This window comes from Procambarus clarkii, chromosome 37 (genome assembly GCF_040958095.1).
Source record: "Procambarus clarkii isolate CNS0578487 chromosome 37, FALCON_Pclarkii_2.0, whole genome shotgun sequence".
Lineage (NCBI taxonomy): Eukaryota > Metazoa > Arthropoda > Malacostraca > Decapoda > Cambaridae > Procambarus > Procambarus clarkii.
In genome coordinates this window covers 10,798,673-10,817,055 of record NC_091186.1, presented here as the reverse complement: position 1 = coordinate 10,817,055, position 18,383 = coordinate 10,798,673, and the positions used below count along the sequence as shown (strand labels likewise).

The 18,383-nt window shown below is 44.8% G+C and overlaps 1 protein-coding gene across 10 annotated transcripts in view; it reads right to left on the bottom strand.

Annotated features, from left to right (window-relative positions):
- Positions 1–13,269: 13,269 nt before the first annotated feature.
- Crag (DENN domain-containing protein Crag) overlaps positions 13,270–18,383 on the bottom strand; it is a 137,389-nt gene continuing 132,275 nt past the window's right edge. For all 10 annotated transcript variants that reach the window (XM_045754543.2, XM_069337114.1, XM_069337118.1 and 7 more), the window contains 2 exons: positions 16,848–17,023; positions 13,270–14,224 (listed from right to left, as the gene is read on the bottom strand). In XM_045754543.2, the coding sequence (XP_045610499.2) occupies positions 14,088–14,224; positions 16,848–17,023 (313 nt within the window). In that variant the 3' untranslated portion in view covers positions 13,270–14,087. The remainder of the gene's footprint in view (positions 14,225–16,847; positions 17,024–18,383) is intronic.

The following is an 18,383-nucleotide window of genomic DNA, read 5'->3' as shown; positions in this document are numbered from 1 at the left end:
ACGCATAAGGCGAACGATATCAAAAGTATCCGAGTCACCAAGAATTCTATCGAGGGACAGGTGACCGCGAGGGGCAGTCGGAAAGCAAGACACGCTCGTCCTGGAAATCAGGACATTCAAGGACATGCACGACCGTAAGAGGGACAATGCAACTAGGACAATAAGGAGCAGGGCGACGCTCCATCAAGTGACCATGGGTTAAGCGAGTATGGCCAATATGCAACCTCGCCAGAGCTGTTTCCCACCTCCGGTTACGGTGGAAGGAGGACGGCCACGAGGAAACACAACATTTAAGAGTACGCAGCTTGTTACCAGTAACAGACAACCAAGAAGCCTGCCAACGGGTAAGGACTGAGGAATGGATAACCGGGTAAAAGTCGGAATACGGAATGCCTTTACGAGAGATGGGACAAGAGCGGACAGCTTCCTTAGCGGCAGCATCCGCACGCTCATTTAAAGACACACCAATATGGCTGGGAACCCAACAAAACTCAACCGACTTAAATTTACTGTGAACGAGAAACAGCCAATGCTGGATCTCGACAACTACTGGATAAACCGGATTAAAGGACCCGAGAGCCATGAGGGCACTACGAGAGTCAACAACAACCACAAAGGAAGACTGACACCGAGAAAGCAGGAGACGAAGAGCATAGAGAATAGCATAAAGTTCCGCTGTAAAGATGCTAGTCTCCGGAGGCAAGCGACACATATAAGTGCGATCAGGAAAAACAACAGAGTAGCCAACACCGTCCGCTGACTTAGACCCATCGGTGAAGACAAACGGAGCGGGAGTGAGAAGAAAAGTGCTCGAGGAAAAGGCGTTTTAGAACCGTAGGAGGGGTAAAAGCTTTAGTGATACGGGTCAAGGAAGTACAAAACCGCGGAAGAGGGACCCTCCACGGGGGCAAAGAAGGAACAACACGAGGAGAAACATCAGAAATACGAACGGAGAGAGAATCCTGTAGGCGAGATAACCGGACAGAAAGAGGGAGGTGGTGAAGAGGAACAGGAACCGCAGGAGGGGTAAAAGTTAAAGCACGACAGAGGCGAGAGGAAGGATGTTGCAAGGACCGCGCAAGATAACGAAGACAGTAGCGATCACGGCGGTCCTGGAGAGACAGGAAGCCAGTGTCAACATATAAGCTAAGGACGGGAGTCGAACGAAAGGCACCAGAACTGAGGCGCAACCCAGTATGGTGCAAAGCATCAAGACGGCGAAGAGTAGGAGAAGCAGACGAGTAAGCAGGGCAACCATAATCGAGCTTAGACAGGACGAGAGAGGAATGTAAAGCAAGGAGAGTGCGCCTATCTGCCCCCCAAGAAGTATGGGACAAGACCCGAAGGAGGGTAAGGGCCTTAGAGCACTCAACACGGAGGTAAGAGATATGGGGAGACCAAGACAAACGAGTGTCAAGGAATAACCCCAAAAGCTTCGCGGAATCTTTGTACTCAAGGGGATGACCATAAAGTGACAAAGAGGGACGGATAACGACCCGTTACCGAGTAAATGTCATGGCACAAGTCTTAGTAGAAGAGAACTTGAAGCCATGATCGGTGGCCCAAGACGACACGGCATCAATCGCAAGTTGAAGCTGGCGCTGAAGGAGAGGCGAATCATCACCCTGACAGCAAAAGGTAAGATCATCGACATAGAAAGCGGAGAAGACGCAAGAAGGAAGAAAGGAAAGAAGACCATTGAGGGCAACCAGAAAAAGAGTAGTGCTCAGAACACTACCTTGGGGCACACCTTCGTATTGCTGATAAGAGGTAGAGAGAGCGGTACCAAGCCTCACCCGAAAGGAACGACGAGAGAGGAAGCTGCGGAGAAAGAGAGGGAGATAAACACGAAGACCAAAAGATTGAAGTTGGGATAGAATATGATAACGCCAAGTGGTGTCGTAAGCCTTTTCCAGGTCAAAAAGGACGGCAACAACGGAGGTCTTCGCAGCAAAAGCAGTACGAATATAGACCTCCAAGTTCACCAGGACATCTGTCGTGCTGCGGCACTTGCGGAAACCAAATTGAGAAGGGGAGAGGAGGTGATGGTGTTCCAGGAACCACATCAGACGAACGTTAACCATACGTTCAGAGTTTGCAGACACAACTTGTGAGGACAATAGGGCGAAAGTCCTTAGGGGAAGTTCCCAGAGACCCTGGTTTGCGAACAGTGAGGACAACGGCATCGAGCCAGTCCTCAGGGACTGACGACGACTCCCAGATCCGATTATACAGACTCAGTAAATACTGAAACGTGCACGGAGGGAGATGGCGAAGCATCTCATAATGAATGCCATCGGAGCCCGCCGCCGTAGAACCGCAGAGGACCAGGGCAGAACGAAGTTCAGAGAGAGAAGGGATCGTTATAGGGAAGTCGAAGATGAGTGCAGAAATCGAAAGGACGAGACTCAAGGACAGGTTTACGAAGAAGGAAAGATTGGGGAAGATGAAGACCAGAGCTAACAGAAGAAAAGTGGGAACCCAGTTCGGTAGCAACCTGCAACGGGTCCGCCACAAGAGTACCACGGAGTGAAGGACCGGTGAGACATCGGGAACGAACTTGCCCGCTATCTTGCGGATACCATATCTGTGGCAGAGGAGTTTCGGACGTAATGTTGGAGACATATGATGCCCAACATTCACGTTTAGCCGTACGGATGGCCCTACGGGCCACCGCACTCGCCTTCCGAAAGAAAAAAGAATCGGCCGTCTGCCGATGGCGGTGCCTCTTTTTCAGGCTGCACTCTTACAGCGGACAGCCCGAGCACAATCTGCATTCCACCATGGCACGCACTTCCGTAGACCCCGAGAGGAAGAGCAGAGGGCAGCGTCGAAGACAGTGTCATGAAAAAGGAGGAGAGAGCGAGGGAGAGGCAGAAGGGAGGGGTCAGAGAGAGCAGCACTGAGAGTAAATTGGTTTCAGTCCGCTTTAGCAAACTGCCATCTAGGGAAGGAGAGGGGAGGGCGAAAAGAGAAAAAGGTAACAAGGATGGGGAAATGGTCACTGCCATGGAGGTCATCAAGAATCTGCCACTCAAAATCTAAGTAGAGAGATGACAAGCAAAGAGAAAGATCAAGACAGGAAAGGGTGCGAGTCCGAGAGTTCAAATGCGTGGGCTCACCAGAATTCAGAAGAGACAAGGAAGAAGAGAGGATGAAAGGTTCAAGAAGGCGACCCCGGGTGTTTGTCAGAAACATCACCCCAAAGGGCATGTCGACAATTGAAATCACTCGGCAGGAGCACAAGCTCTGGCAAGGAGTCCAGTAGGTGTTTAAGATTGGGAAGAGAAAGCGGGACATTTGGGGGAGGGGGGGGGAGATAAATGGAACATCAGCTCCTGGAGACAGACACAAGGGGCAAAAACTGTGAAATTAGAAGTGGGAGGTCAAGGAAATTGGCGTAATAACCACGAATGTTCCACTGAAGAAGAGACATCGACAAAAAGAGAGAGGATAGCAACAGAGAACAATGAAGAAACAATGGTGGGAAAGGAACACAGCACATTAAAGAAGCTCAGGATCAGGGTCAGCAAAGTCAGGGTTAGGGGGCATGGGTAAACTGAGTAAAGACGGAGGGAAGGAAGTGGGAGGACAGACCAGAGGTGGATGAGCAGGGTCCGGAGGGGGAGGAGGAGACAACCGAGAGGGGCGGGCAAGGACAGGAGGAGGAGGGGCAGAAAGAGGGAAGTGCACCTCAGCAAGGGCAGCAACCGAGAGGGAAGCGGGGGCCAAAGAAACCTCCACAGCAGGAACAGGGGGCTCTACCACCGAAACGGGAGGGGATGGAACAATAGTCAGAGATAGGGGGTGAAGAAGAAAAAGAAGTCTTCTTACCCCCCGGGGAGGAGGAAGGAGATGAGCCAGGCTTTTGCTTCCGACTCAAAGAGACAAGTGTCCCAGCAGCAATGTACTGGGCAACAGACTCGAGCATCTCAATAGGGGAAGAAGAACGAGAGCGAACAACGTGACCACCAGGAGAGTGATGGACATCGGCCCGCACAGTCAGGCGGGGTGGAGAGCCAAGAGACGGAGGAGAATGACGGGAAGGAGGATCAGAGGGAGAGGAGAAAGAAGACACAGGAGACAGAATAGACTGGGTAGAAAGAAGGGGAAACCCCAGACCTAGAACGAGGGAGGGGAGCCTTCGGGACAGAACGTAAAGGAACAGGGGAGGAGGTGGTGGGCGTGTCCGGGTCTAAGGCCTGGAAACGGTTTTGAGTCTGAGGAAGGTGGGAAAGACCAGGAGAGGAAGAGTGCAACACACGAGCATAAGGTGGGAGACGACAAACTTGGCGCTTTGCCCCAGGAAAAGACAAATGCTCCCGGTGCTTAAAGTTGAGGACAGCTGCCTCAAGTTTGTAATGTATACACGTGCGGGATAAGGTAGGGTGGGCCTCACCGCAATTGAGGCAGCGGGCCTGGGGAGAAGTGCACTCCAACTTAGAGTGACCCTCGTCCCCTCACATGGGACAGAGAGAGAGAGGACTGGAGCATTTGAGGGCACCATGCCTAAACCTCCAGCACTTATTACAGAGCTGAGGACATGGAATATACTTCTGAACGGAGCATCTGGCACCAGCAAGAATGACAGAGGGCGGAAGGGTCCTACCATCAAAGGTAGGACTTCACAACTCGAAGGGGCAGACGGCGACGACCACAAGTAAACGAGTAAACGTGTCCACCTAAAGGACAATTTCCTTGGGCTTCGAGGATATGCTTGATATCCTCGTGGCAATCTTTTTAGATTACTAACATCGGTTGCAACATGATGCGGGAGGAGAACAGTGCCAACACTGGCATTTAACCGAGCGTTCTTGGGAAACCCGAACAGGGGTCTCGCCAATGCAGGATAATGCGGCCAAGCGGGAGGCTGCATCCTGAGGAGCAGCAGCAACAATACTGTACCGAGACGGGTGGGGTTGAAAAGCAACAGAGGCACCTACCGAATTAACAAGGTACCTATGAATGAAAAAATCGTCAGGAGTAGAATCTAAAGGATGGAGGTCAAAGTACTTAGTCCACGTAGCAGGACCAAACAAGGCATGGTACGAATTAGTATGGGAAGGGAGCATACGAGAGTGGCCGTGGCGGGGACGGTGGTGAGAACCTCCGGTGAGAATGGTGAGAGAGAGATGGGTCATAAGGCACAGTAGTCACAATAAGAGATGGAGCCGTGCAAGGGGATGAGGCGGTCATCACAGCAGACTTAGAGCTCGACCCTAAAACAGAGGAGGGAGGGGAGCAGGGAGTAATAGTCAGGTCTGGGCCCAAACCGGGCCCTGTAGCGGGGGCTACAGAGCCCGGTCTTCCAGTACAGTCTGACTCAGGGGCCTGGTTGCCCACCTGGACACCTGGGTAAGAGAAGTAGAGTCGTCATCCATGCATCAATCAAACGAAATGTGTGGGACCTTGAACCAAGGGATACCACCTACCAGGGCAGCCAGGGTAGCCGAGCACGGTCCAGTGCAGGAAGGGTACATATTCCCCAGTGGTGCTCCCCCTTTTCAACAGGGAAATTTTACTACATCGACCATTCTCCCACACTGGTGCTAAGACCCCATTGCCTCTATCGTCCCAGCCTGGACACCCAACCATCCACTCAGGGCGACCCCTCCAGCGGGTGGTCCAATGGCTCACAAGGCACCTAAATAGTGCCCATCAGCACGTACACCATCCAAAGAGGGGGGTAAGAGAGGAGGCAAAGGCAACCCTCACTGGTCCCAGGGAGGTGTTCGTGAGCCCCTCACCACGGCAAGGAGACACCACGGAGGGGTGATCTATGCATAGTACAATTGATAAGTCATTTTAGAGCACCAAAATAGATCCATTTAGTGAAAATAGTAACCCATGCAAGAATTAAATTATCTTGGCAGGGACAGCACAATAACATGGCTGAAAATTAGTAACAACCCACACACACGAGAATTTTTTTTTTTTTTTTGACGTTTCAGTCCATCGTGAACCTTTATCAAGGATCCAGGATTGTCTGAAATGTCATCACTTTCCCTTCTGTAACTGTGTTCAGCATACAACAGTTAGGATAATAACACAAACATATAATACCTTTCTCAATGCCTTTTTATTAATATGTACAGCAAATAGATTTCCCATATAAAATGTCTCAATTTAACAGTATAGTGAGAAGCAAATTCAATAATAAACAATTGAGCATGACCATCACTTTCCCCTGTAGGACTATCAGCCATTATGGTCTCCACTCTGACTTTCAACAAGTTACTCAGCACCTACTTTGTTTATTGTATCTGAAATTGGCTTCAGTTTCCTTCCTCTGAAGCTATCATGCCGGGGAGTAATTTTGGCATGCTCTTACATTTCAGATCATTAGTCAACTTAATTTGCACAAACCATGTCAAATTCTAAAGAATGCCATGATTAAGAAAACTGGAGAGAGAATAAACATTGAAGTTGCTATGGGACTGAACCCGCATCCCCCGAGCTTCTCGGCCAGGCGCACTACCGACTGGACCTGGGCAGTCCAGGGATGTGGGCTGCTTCCCATCATACCACCTCAATATTTGCTCACATGTATCACATTCTTGTGATTTCACTGTGCAATAATGGAAGGTATAAACCTGGTGTCAATGTAAAAACACATACCTGTACTGTACTTCATCACCATTCCCCCATCTCTGATTTTTATCAACCAACTTGCCTAATACGAGGAGCAAAATATAGTGGAGAACCTAGTTCTTAAATAATTAATAAGAGCCAATATACAAAATTGAAAGCTACATATCACCCATGCAATCAATAAATGTCACAAATTTCATCAACAGCTTTGCATGCATTCAAACTAAATTTATGATATTGCACATAAACTTTAACTTCTTGAAATTATAGTAGAAAACATTCTGTACACTAAAGAGCCAATTTCAACAAATTCCTCAAAAACCTCTTATAAAATAACACAACTTGGAAACAATAGTTCAACAGTGTCAGTTTAGTTTACAAGTGTATAAAGGAGCATTTATAAGCCCAGAAAATATCACAATGTGGGCTGGCAAAGCACCCTATGACTAAATGTAACACAGTGAGGCCTTTAACAGAGCTTCACTAGTCACTCCGTTGAAATGCGTGACTGACCGAGCCTGAAGAGATGGAGAGATCAGCTAGATGTATAAGAGCTGCAATGGACATGGTGCTTGCAGACCAGTGTGCAACAACCACCCATAACAGTATTTTTAATCTGGAGATAGATGCAAACACAATAGGAACAAGGAGTGACTAAGGTCCTGCTTTGTCATTACTCGGTCTAGACAAAATATCATCATACGTAAAGAAAAAGGAATCAATACCGAGCCAGGACAATGATCCTCAGAACCACCTCAAAGTTCTCTCTTTGCCACGCAACATTCTAGTTGTCATCACCGAGCACTTGGCTTATCTGTAGTACAGTAGATATTCATGTGTTTCATTCTGTAGTTTGTAACTTATGCTATGTGTTCTCAATTATGCATAAACATAATTATGTAATTTAACTTGCATAATACAATACATTAAATTTTCTTACAGCTGGAAAACATACAATAGACAAAATATATTCACACAACATCAAATAACTTTAAACAAACATTTCCCCAGGAGCTAAACCTGGGGTCAAACCCTGTTTACCTCTTCCCAGGAGCTAAACCTGGGGTCAAACCCTGTTTACCTCTTCCCAGGAGCTAAACCTGGGGTCAAACCCTGTTTACCTCTTCCCAGGAGCTAAACCTGGGGTCAAACCCTGTTTACCTCTTCCCAGGAGCTAAACCTGGGGTCAAACCCTGTTTACCTCTTCCCAAGAGCTAAACCTGGGGTCAAACCCTGTTTACCTCTTCCCAGGAGCTAAACCTGGGGTCAAACCCTGTTTACCTCTTCCCAAGAGCTAAACCTGGGGTCAAACCCTGTTTACCTCTTCCCAGGAGCTAAACCTGGGGTCAAACCCTGTTTACCTCTTCCCAAGAGCTAAACCTGGGGTCAAACCCTGTTTACCTCTTCCCAGGAGCTAAACCTGGGGTCAAACCCTGTTTACCTCTTCCCAGGAGCTAAACCTGGGGTCAAACCCTGTTTACCTCTTCCCAGGAGCTAAACCTGGGGTCAAACCCTGTTTACCTCTTCCCAGGAGCTAAACCTGGGGTCAAACCCTGTTTACCTCTTCCCAAGAGCTAAACCTGGGGTCAAACCCTGTTTACCTCTTCCCAAGAGCTAAACCTGGGGTCAAACCCTGTTTACCTCTTCCCAAGAGCTAAACCTGGGATCAAACCCTGTTTACCTCTTCCCAAGAGCTAAACCTGGGGTCAAACCCTGTTTACCTCTTCCCAAGAGCTAAACCTGGGGTCAAACCCTGTTTACCTCTTCCCAAGAGCTAAACCTGGGGTCAAACCCTGTTTACCTCTTCCCAAGAGCTAAACCTGGGGTCAAACCCTGTTTACCTCTTCCCAAGAGCTAAACCTGGGGTCAAACCCTGTTTACCTTTCCCAGGAGCTAAACCTGGGGTCAAACCCTGTTTACCTCTTCCCAAGAGCTAAACCTGGGGTCAAACCCTGTTTACCTCTTCCCAAGAGCTAAACCTGGGGTCAAACCCTGTTTACCTCTTCCCAAGAGCTAAACCTGGGGTCAAACCCTGTTTACCTCTTCCCAAGAGCTAAACCTGGGGTCAAACCCTGTTTACCTCTTCCCAGGAGCTAAACCTGGGGTCAAACCCTGTTTACCTCTTCCCAAGAGCTAAACCTGGGGTCAAACCCTGTTTACCTCTTCCCAAGAGCTAAACCTGGGGTCAAACCCTGTTTACCTCTTCCCAGGAGCTAAACCTGGGGTCAAACCCTGTTTACCTCTTCCCAAGAGCTAAACCTGGGGTCAAACCCTGTTTACCTCTTCCCAGGAGCTAAACCTGGGGTCAAACCCTGTTTACCTCTTCCCAAGAGCTAAACCTGGGGTCAAACCCTGTTTACCTCTTCCCAAGAGCTAAACCTGGGGTCAAACCCTGTTTACCTCTTCCCAAGAGCTAAACCTGGGGTCAAACCCTGTTTACCTTTCCCAGGAGCTAAACCTGGGGTCAAACCCTGTTTACCTCTTCCCAAGAGCTAAACCTGGGGTCAAACCCTGTTTACCTCTTCCCAAGAGCTAAACCTAGGGTCAAACTCTTAACACTGACCCACTTCCAACAGTACTGTGGTCCTTTGCCACAGGGATGGCATTCTTGTGCCTTTGGCCACCATGCCCAAATGTGCATGCCAGGATGCTCCATCTTTTGACTTGGACTAGCACAGCCTCTGTTTAGTGGAGGACAAGTAGTGATATTTGAAGACATAATTTTGTTGTAAACAAAAATTTCCTCGTCTTACTTTCCACTTAATGGCTGTCTTAAAAAAAAAAAAAAGTAGGATGCCATATTTTATGATAAATTAAATTCCACTTAATATTTAAAGTCAACCATCAAACTATGTTCAGTGATCATTTTACAGTGTGTTTATCCATGGTTATCACAAAAATTCTTTAAAACCAGCAAGGAAATCAAAGAGCAGAAGGGTGGTAACACGATGATGATAACACAAAACAACTGAGAGTTATCTACCTTGTGTAACGTGGCCATCTACATCTTTCCTGCATGCACTTCTCACCACTTCAAGCTGCATGCATTCTCTCTCACACACACACACACACACACACACACACACACACACACACACACACATTGTATATTCCTAGGCATGCAGATGACAAATGAGAGAACTGATTATTAGAGATGCACAAATTTTGCCATATGATTTTCCTTTACTGCATGGATAATAAATTTGCAATATTTTTACAATGCTCACCCAGGACTCAAGGCAAGATATTACAATACTCATCCAGAACACCTTCAAAGAGTATATCATACATGTCCGGGACACGGTGCTAAAGAATACCGTACTCACTCAGGACACATTGCAATATATCGTTCTCGTCCAGAACACTGTGCAAGAGAATATCATACTCGTCCAGGACACAGTGGAAGACAATACAATACTCGTCCAGGACACACACGACATACCAGAAGGAATACAAAATTTTATGAGCGTATTTGCTGATGATGCTAAGATAATAGGAAGGATAAGAAACTTAGATGATTGTCATGCCTTTCAAGAAGACCTGGACAAAATAAGTATATGGAGCACCACTTGGCAAATGGAATTTAATGTGAAGAAATGCCATGTTATGGAATGTGGAATAGGAGAAAATAGTCCACACACAACCTAAAAATTATATAAAAAAGCTTTCAAGAATTTTGATAAATATAGTGATGGTTCTAGATAGAAAATGGTCACCTGAGGGCCACATAAAGAACATTGTATGAGTAGCCTATACTAAACTTTTTAATTTCAACATTTCTTTTAAATACTGTACATGGATGGTGAAATACTAAAGAAATTGTTCATGACCTCTGTGAGGCCAAAGTTGGAATATGCAGCGGTTGTGTGGTGCCCATATCTTAAGCACATCAACAAACTGGAAAAGGTGCAAAGACATGCAACTAAATAGCTTTCGGAATTGATGTACAAGAGCTACGAAGGTTAGTGGAATTAAATATGCCAAAGATAGAAGAAAGAGGGGCAGTATGATCACTATGTACAAAATAGTAACGGGAATCGTCAAAATTTATAAGGAAGAATTCTTGAGATCAGGGAACTTCAAGAACAAGAGGTCACAGATTTAAGCTAACTAAACAAAGCTGCCAAAGAAATACAAAAATTCACTTATGCCAACAGAGTGGTAGACACTTGGAACAAGCTAAGTGAGAAGGTGGTGCCGTCAGTAGTTTCAAGGCGTTATACAACAAAGAGTACTGGGAAGACAGGACACCACGAGCGTAGCTCTCATCCTGTAACTACACTTGGGTAATTACAGTGGAGAAAACATAGTACTGGTTTAGGACACTGTGGAAGAGAATGCAGTATTCGTCCAGGACACTGTGCGCGAGAATACCACACACACACACTAGCCATTACACAAAACCCTGATACTGACACCACATGCTACTCCCTCCGCAACATTCACTCTAAAATGTCATCCAATTCTGTATATAATTTAAAGCTTCTCTTTTGGTTTACATGCATTTGCAAACCATAAAATTGCACGCACACATCACTATCAAAACCTGACGTAGTAAGTCATCATTCAACAAATTTGAATTTGGGACAAGCCTGAATTAAAATTTTATTAAGGACTAATACTGTACCTCATTCAACCATTTATGTTTTTAAATTGAGTAAGGAAGTAAATCTTTGACTTAATTAATATTATAATATGGATATGTTCATGAAATCAACAAAAACATAAAATTCATAAGCAAAACAACAGATGATAATAAATACAAGATTATGTAGAGAAAGAGAAGTGTACACGTGATCACAGGCACACAGTTTTACACCAGTAAAACACCACATCATATTAATCTATGACAAGCATGGTCTTCACTAGGCAATGACTGGTGACACACACACACACACACACACACACACACACACTGGGATGTGCTTAATGTCTCGGTATGACAATAAGTCATACTATATAATGACCCGATATATTATATTGCACACTATATAATGTCTCGGGTCTAGCCTGTAACAAACATGGGGAAAGGGAGCTTTACCTCAAAATGTATGTAATAGTGTATTGGGTCTAGTCTGCAATAAATTAGGATGGGGAGCTTTAGTTTACATTCGTTTAGCCCCAAAAAGTTGACGGTCAGCATTCATTGCAAAATTAGGTTCTCCAGAATGACAAACCCCTAAGATGCATCCTACTTCCATGCACCACCTTTTAGGAGACTTTTAGTTCATCAAGTGAATTTAGCTTTGAATATTTAGTACTGGATACACTATGACATTAGACCCCTTAATACTGCTGACAAAAGTTGGGTTCTACTCATTGTCTACCTTGGTTACCTAGGTAGACAATGCCTTGTGGTTACCAGTGCTTATGCCTTGTAGTTACCAGTGCTTATGCCTTGTGGTTACCAGTGCTTATGCCTTGTGGTTACCTTGCCATAATTTCGGGGCTTAGCGTCCCCACGGCCCGGTCCTCGACTGAGCCTCCCCATCCATCCAGTTGGTAAAAATTACCTTGTTGTTAAAATTCTATTACCCTAAAAACTAATTTGGTAACAAATGGCACTTCTCCTGACTCATTATCTATATGCATCTAATCATCTTTGTCAATCACATTAGGTGGAGGACACTACTCTCCGTGGTACGCACAAACGTATTTTAATCCAGTAACACTTATATAAAGGCCCCAAACTTGACTAATCTTTCTGACCTAAGGACTGTTACCTCGAGTGAGAGACAGCTGTAGTATTTCCATCAGGCATGGTTCCTGTCACTCAACAAAACTACTGATTGAATGCTTTCATTTGTGATCATAAGCTGCCATTGTTTGTCCAACTTCCTTTGTCGTGCAAAAATAGGGAGGAAGCAATGCAAGAGTTATTGCAAATTGTTTACAGGAATTTCATAAAAAATATCTGCTATGTCAATAGAGAAAATGATCCCCCACAAATTGCCGCTCTGAATTAGCTTGTTTCACGAGGGTTACAGGTTAGTATTTTAACTAGTGATAAAATCATTGTTGATTTTGTTGTAGAGTACATCTTACTATTACCTGTAGAAGAACATGAAGATGCCGGTCAAGACTACAGTCTTAATGCAACACCTGCAACTTGGTAACCAAGATACACTATACTGTATGACCAGAAACTTTCAGAAAGGTATAATTGCTAATATAATTCAGCTTTTTAATAGCTAGTATCACATAGCACTACCACAAGAACAAAATATAAATATATAAAAAGTCCTTAAGCAAGAGTAGCCAGCTGCAGGACAAAGAACAAAAAAATATTTGTCAATTTCCAAGTTACACCACATCAAATAAAAACAGAATACTGTATAAACATACACAGAATATAAAATTTCTTTCTTTCTTGCAAACTCTTCTTTCTACTATGCACAGGATGTGTAGCGTGAGAGCACTGCCACCTCTCGCTTCATCGCTGCATCAGGCACACGTTCCCAGATCTAACATTAAAAGTAAGGGTGGAGGGGATGAGGGCATGTTGCTCACCTGTTGATTATAATAGACCATCTCCAGTCATAAAATGGGCTGTGTTGGGGCTTTGTATACGATCACCTGTAAGCAACGCACAAACACGGCCTCGGGCCACTTTTTCACATGCGTGGAAACGAGAAGAAATGAGCCTACTCCAAAAGCTGAAAAATAAAATCCACAAAGTCCAAAATATCCAGTGATTCTTTTATTTACACACTTTTATTATTTGTCCCATTCTCCACTACCCCCAATTAAAAAAAAAGTTTGGGTAGCTAAATTTACAAAACATTTTGCAAAATGGTATATATTTCTGTCATTATGTCCCTATACATAATACCCAGTAGGTAAACATTTAGGCAGATAGCTGTGGGTTCTACCATATACTGAAGCCTTTCCTTGGACTAAAACATAAGAACACTTAAAGGCCTTGCTTATATTCTCACAGCAAGTGGGAATGAACAGCCCATTGAGAAACCAAAGCTGGCACGAGCTTTACCAACTATCGTAGCAACCCAGACCCACGAGAAAATACCAAGGGCATGCAATAGGATCAATCTGGTATCCCTGGACTCTCGAGACACATGCACTATCAACAACCATACCAAGGTCACAGTAGTTAGGTGGGTAGTGGGTGTGTCTGGGGAGCCCACGAGTGCAGGTTGGATCTCATTTCACGACCTCAGTATTTTCTCATACGTACATCACGTTCTTTTGATGTCATTGTGCAAACCAGACCCATGATAATATTTGAAATTATAGCACAATCTTTTTGTTAAAGCATTCATTTTTACAGCAAATTTCATCCAAAACCTTAAAAAGTTTAATGTAGGCATTTGTATGTAGGGTTTTCAAGTTAAACATGCCAAGGGTACATCTCAAACTACCAGAGGAACAGCCCCCAGCTGTCATTAGGGCCGTGTTTTACATCAGGAACCTAGAGTACCCTAGGCAGGTCCTGAGTGCAAGTTGCAGGTCCCCGGCATCGAGCAGGGAGTCGGGTATCACAGGCTGAGCTGACTGAAGTAACGGCGGCAGAAGACGGCAGCAATGGGGGGAGGCGTATCTGAACGTGACAGCAGCTTGCCATAGGACTGTTCATTGCGCTCGTATGCACGACGGTACTCACGGTCAAATGATGCTGGAAGTGACCCATACAAATTAAAAATTGGGTTCAAGATACACCTACATATGCAGTAAAAGTAAGTTATTCAGGCCACTAATGAGAACTGAACAAGGCAGTCTTAACAATGAATTAGCAAAAACATGCAATGAAAAGCAGAGCTAAGAAAAAGTCGTGTCGAGCATAATTAGATACCCTTTTCTTGGCTTGAGTGTCAGTGACTTCCATAGCTTATGGCTTTATATTATGACAGGGGTACAGTATTTAGAAACAGTTGACTTCTCAATTACCCCTTGATCCCTAGAGAAGTGGGAAGCATTTGAAGATCAGAGGTACTCAAATTAATGTCTACCACTTTGTATAAAGTCACAAAATGCCTAAATTTATGCAGATTGGTCTACACCCATCCCCCACTAATCTCATCCCAGTACAGCCAAATGCCCAGAGAAAAGAAAAATAAGGGTATTACCAGGAAGCCACCAAGGCACCGAGATGTTTCTCTACACTCAACATACTATTTCTATGCCCTACCCTCAGTGGCTTCCCTAACCTACTCAACTCTGCCGCCACAGAGAAAACCACTGGAGGACGGAACACAAAACAGCAGACTGGAAATTATATGGAGCAACAAAAACAAGTACTGTACCTAGAACCCACAATGCACAAAAATCTTAGGCAAGTGCCATACTCCTGCACTACGGATGAAAGAACAAAGGAGGTATTGACCTAGCTGTTATGAACCACTATACAATATTCAGTATGCAATATTTTGGGTAGAGTTTATGTTGCAATTTAGCTAGAAAATTATATAAAAAGGGGTGTAGATATTTGTTCCTCGGAGGCAGCTGGCTGCCGGCAGACTGTAGCTTTCTGAGATCTTCCGCCCATGAAAGTAGTGCCTGCAGTCATGAGTTGATTATGGATTACCCGTAGAATGCCTATGTATATATGTTTTGTAAAGAAAAATGGACTCTTTTAAACTATCAGTAATGTTAATTGGGAATATTTTGCGATTAACCTCTGAACTACACATACTGTAACTCTTTAAGGAGCTTGATCAGGGGTGTGCACAGTGCCTTTAGGTGCTCATAGGTATATTGGAGGATTCAAAACTGGCTCGTGGTCACTTGGGTACGAGATGAAGGCCTGAGGCCTCCAGTGAGATTCCGCTATCTTGGAAAAAAATCCCGATCATGCCGCATGGCTGTGGGCAGCCCGCTTCACGGTAGGAACCATGTTGGATGTATCCACATCGAGCTTCCGGTCCCTGGTTGGCCGCATGTTGACAAAACACATACTGATGTTGAAATACATGACATTGTTTGAAGACGACTGTGCCAGTGATGTTGAAGACTCAAATCCAGAAAAAGACCTAACACAGCTGTCTGATACTAGTGATACGGACATTGAAGTAGACGATACGGAGTGTACAGTACCCGGCTCTCGCCAGCCCTGGTGCACTGGCCTAGGTCAACACCAGTGGATTCACCATTACAACTTGTGCCATCTGACGTGTCTCTACAAAGTGGGAATATAGGTGACGAGTCATTTCCTGGGTCTACAATCAATCCTAAAACTCAACCTCATAAAACAAAGAAGACTCGCTTCTATAGCAACAAGGGCCGAGACCGGCACCCGCCAACAATGAAATGCATGAACAAGTAAACAATCTGTGATTTGAAACCCCACTACCCAATAATAATAATGCACTCTTTAAAACTGTGAATTGGGAGAAAGAAGTTAGTGCGTGTGTGGATTAAAAAATATTAGAGGAACAACCTTTAGTGCTAAAGTTAAAACTAACAAAATATTGCTCTTAATCAAGATGGGGATTCATCATAACTCAACCAGCAGAGATATGAAGTAACAAATCCTGAAATGTATAAGACTGGAAAACAACAATGATCTAAAATCTTGCAGAAGAAATAAATGCAAGCCCTTTGCTCAGTGATTTAACGCTCAAGCACTCGAGCACTACCAGGTATCTGATCAACACGACAAGACAATTTAAAGGACAATAATTAGCTCTTCTGCACTTAAGTCTCACTCGGTGACAGTCTGCAAGAACTATGTGGCCTGAGATAGACTTAAGAGAGTGTCAATCCAAAGGATGAACTAGATGTTCTGAGAATACAATGCTTATAGAAAAATACAAGGCAATGACAGCAAGTGCTGAAGAGTCTAAACTATTGAGACACATGCAACATCAAAATGGTATTACATTCTTGTGAAACTTGAGACGTGACTACTGCAAAGGCCAAATGGCCGAGATAAACTGATAACTTGTGTTGCTCAGAGACGGTGGTCTTCGTGAACACAAAATAACTAGTGTCCGAGGCACCAGGCAGCTTGAGCAAGGTCCAACCCATCCTCAGACCAAGTCCATTCCATCCAGCGGCCGACCAGCAGTATGAGCACATCCTACACGTACCACACTCCTGGTCCCCCAGCAGTATGAGCACATCCTACACGTACCACACTCCTGGTCCCCCAGCAGTATGAGCACATCCTACATGTATCACACTCTTGGTTCCCCAGCAGTATGAGCACATCCTACACGTACCACACTCCTGGTTCCCCAGCAGTATGAGCACACACTACACTCTTAATGTCTTTCTAAAATAACAAAATGAAAACTCACTGAGATTAAGTTGGGCGGGCGGGATACAGGAAGAGGCCAGAAAGAGCAGATCTCTGTATATGGGAAAGTGGTTTTTCTTGTGTAGAGCGGGCCGCTTGCGCAGCTCCTGCAGCACCAGCTTCATGGCCATGGTCAGGTCGTCAATGTGCACCGCCGTTATCACGCTCTGTATAACACTGCATTAATGAAAAATGTTGAATTAGTTTAAAGATAAAAAGCTGCTTCACAATTTTCATGGGACATCTTGGTCAGCTGTTGTATCTGTCTACAAGTTTATTCGTCCATGTCTGCATGGACTAAGCCTATTCATCAATGTCTGTGAGGCCTGTAAGCCTATTCATCAATGTCTGTGAGGCCTGTAAGCCTTTTCATCTATGTCTGTGAGGCCTGTAAGCCTATTCATCTATGTCTGCAAGGCCTGTAAGCCTATTCATCTATGTCTGCAAGGCCTGTAAGTCTATTCATCTATGTCTGCAAGGCCTGTAAGCCTATTCATCTATGTCTGCAAGGCCTGTAAGCCTATTCATCTATGTCTGCAAGGCCTGTAAGCCTATTCATCTATGTCTGTGAGGCCTGTAAGCCTATTCATCTATGTCTGCAAGGCCTGTAAGCCTATTCATCTATGTCTGCGAGGCCTGTAAGCCTATTCATCTATGTCTGCAAGGCCTGTAAGCCTATTCATCTATGTCTGAGGCCTGTAAGCCTATTCATCTATGTCTGCAAGGCCTGTAAGCCTATTCATCTATGTCTGTGAGGCCTGTAAGCCTATTCATCTATGTCTGTGAGGCCTGTAAGCCTATTCATCTATGTCTGCAAGGACTGTAAGCCTATTCATCTATGTCTGCAAGGACTGTAAGCCTATTCATCTATGTCTGCAAGGACTGTTTGTGATGCTTCAAACAGCCAAATCAATTATTACCTTGGTATGAAATAATTGACAAAGAAATTACTAAACAATTCCAAACAAAGAAATAAGGTGGAAACAACATTAAGGACAGAATTAAGAAGACTAAACACAAAGTAAAGCAAGATTAGATAAATGGGAAAATTGGACAATATACTTATCAATCTGGTACACATATTCTATTTGCATATATTCTAGATGCCTTCTATCATCTGTATTACTGTTCCTTGAGGAATGGTGCAAAACATTACCTGCTTGATGGGGTTCTGGGAGTTGTTCTTCTCCCCAAGCCCGGCCCGAGGCCAGTCTTGACTTATGACAATTTGGTCCACCAGGCTGTTGCTTGGAGCGGCCCGCATGGCCACATACCCACCACAGCCCGGTTGGTCCGGCACTCCATAGAGAAAATGATCTAGTATTTTTTTGAAGATGTCCACGGTTGTTCCGGCAATATTTCTTATGCTTGCTGGGAGGATGTTGAACAACTGTAGACCTATGATGTTTATACAGTGTTCTCTGATTGTGCCTGTGGCACCTCTGATCTTTAGTGGTTCTATTCTGCATTTTCTTCCATGTCATTCACTCCAGTATGTTGTTATTTTACTGTGCAGATTTAGTACTTGGCGCTCCAG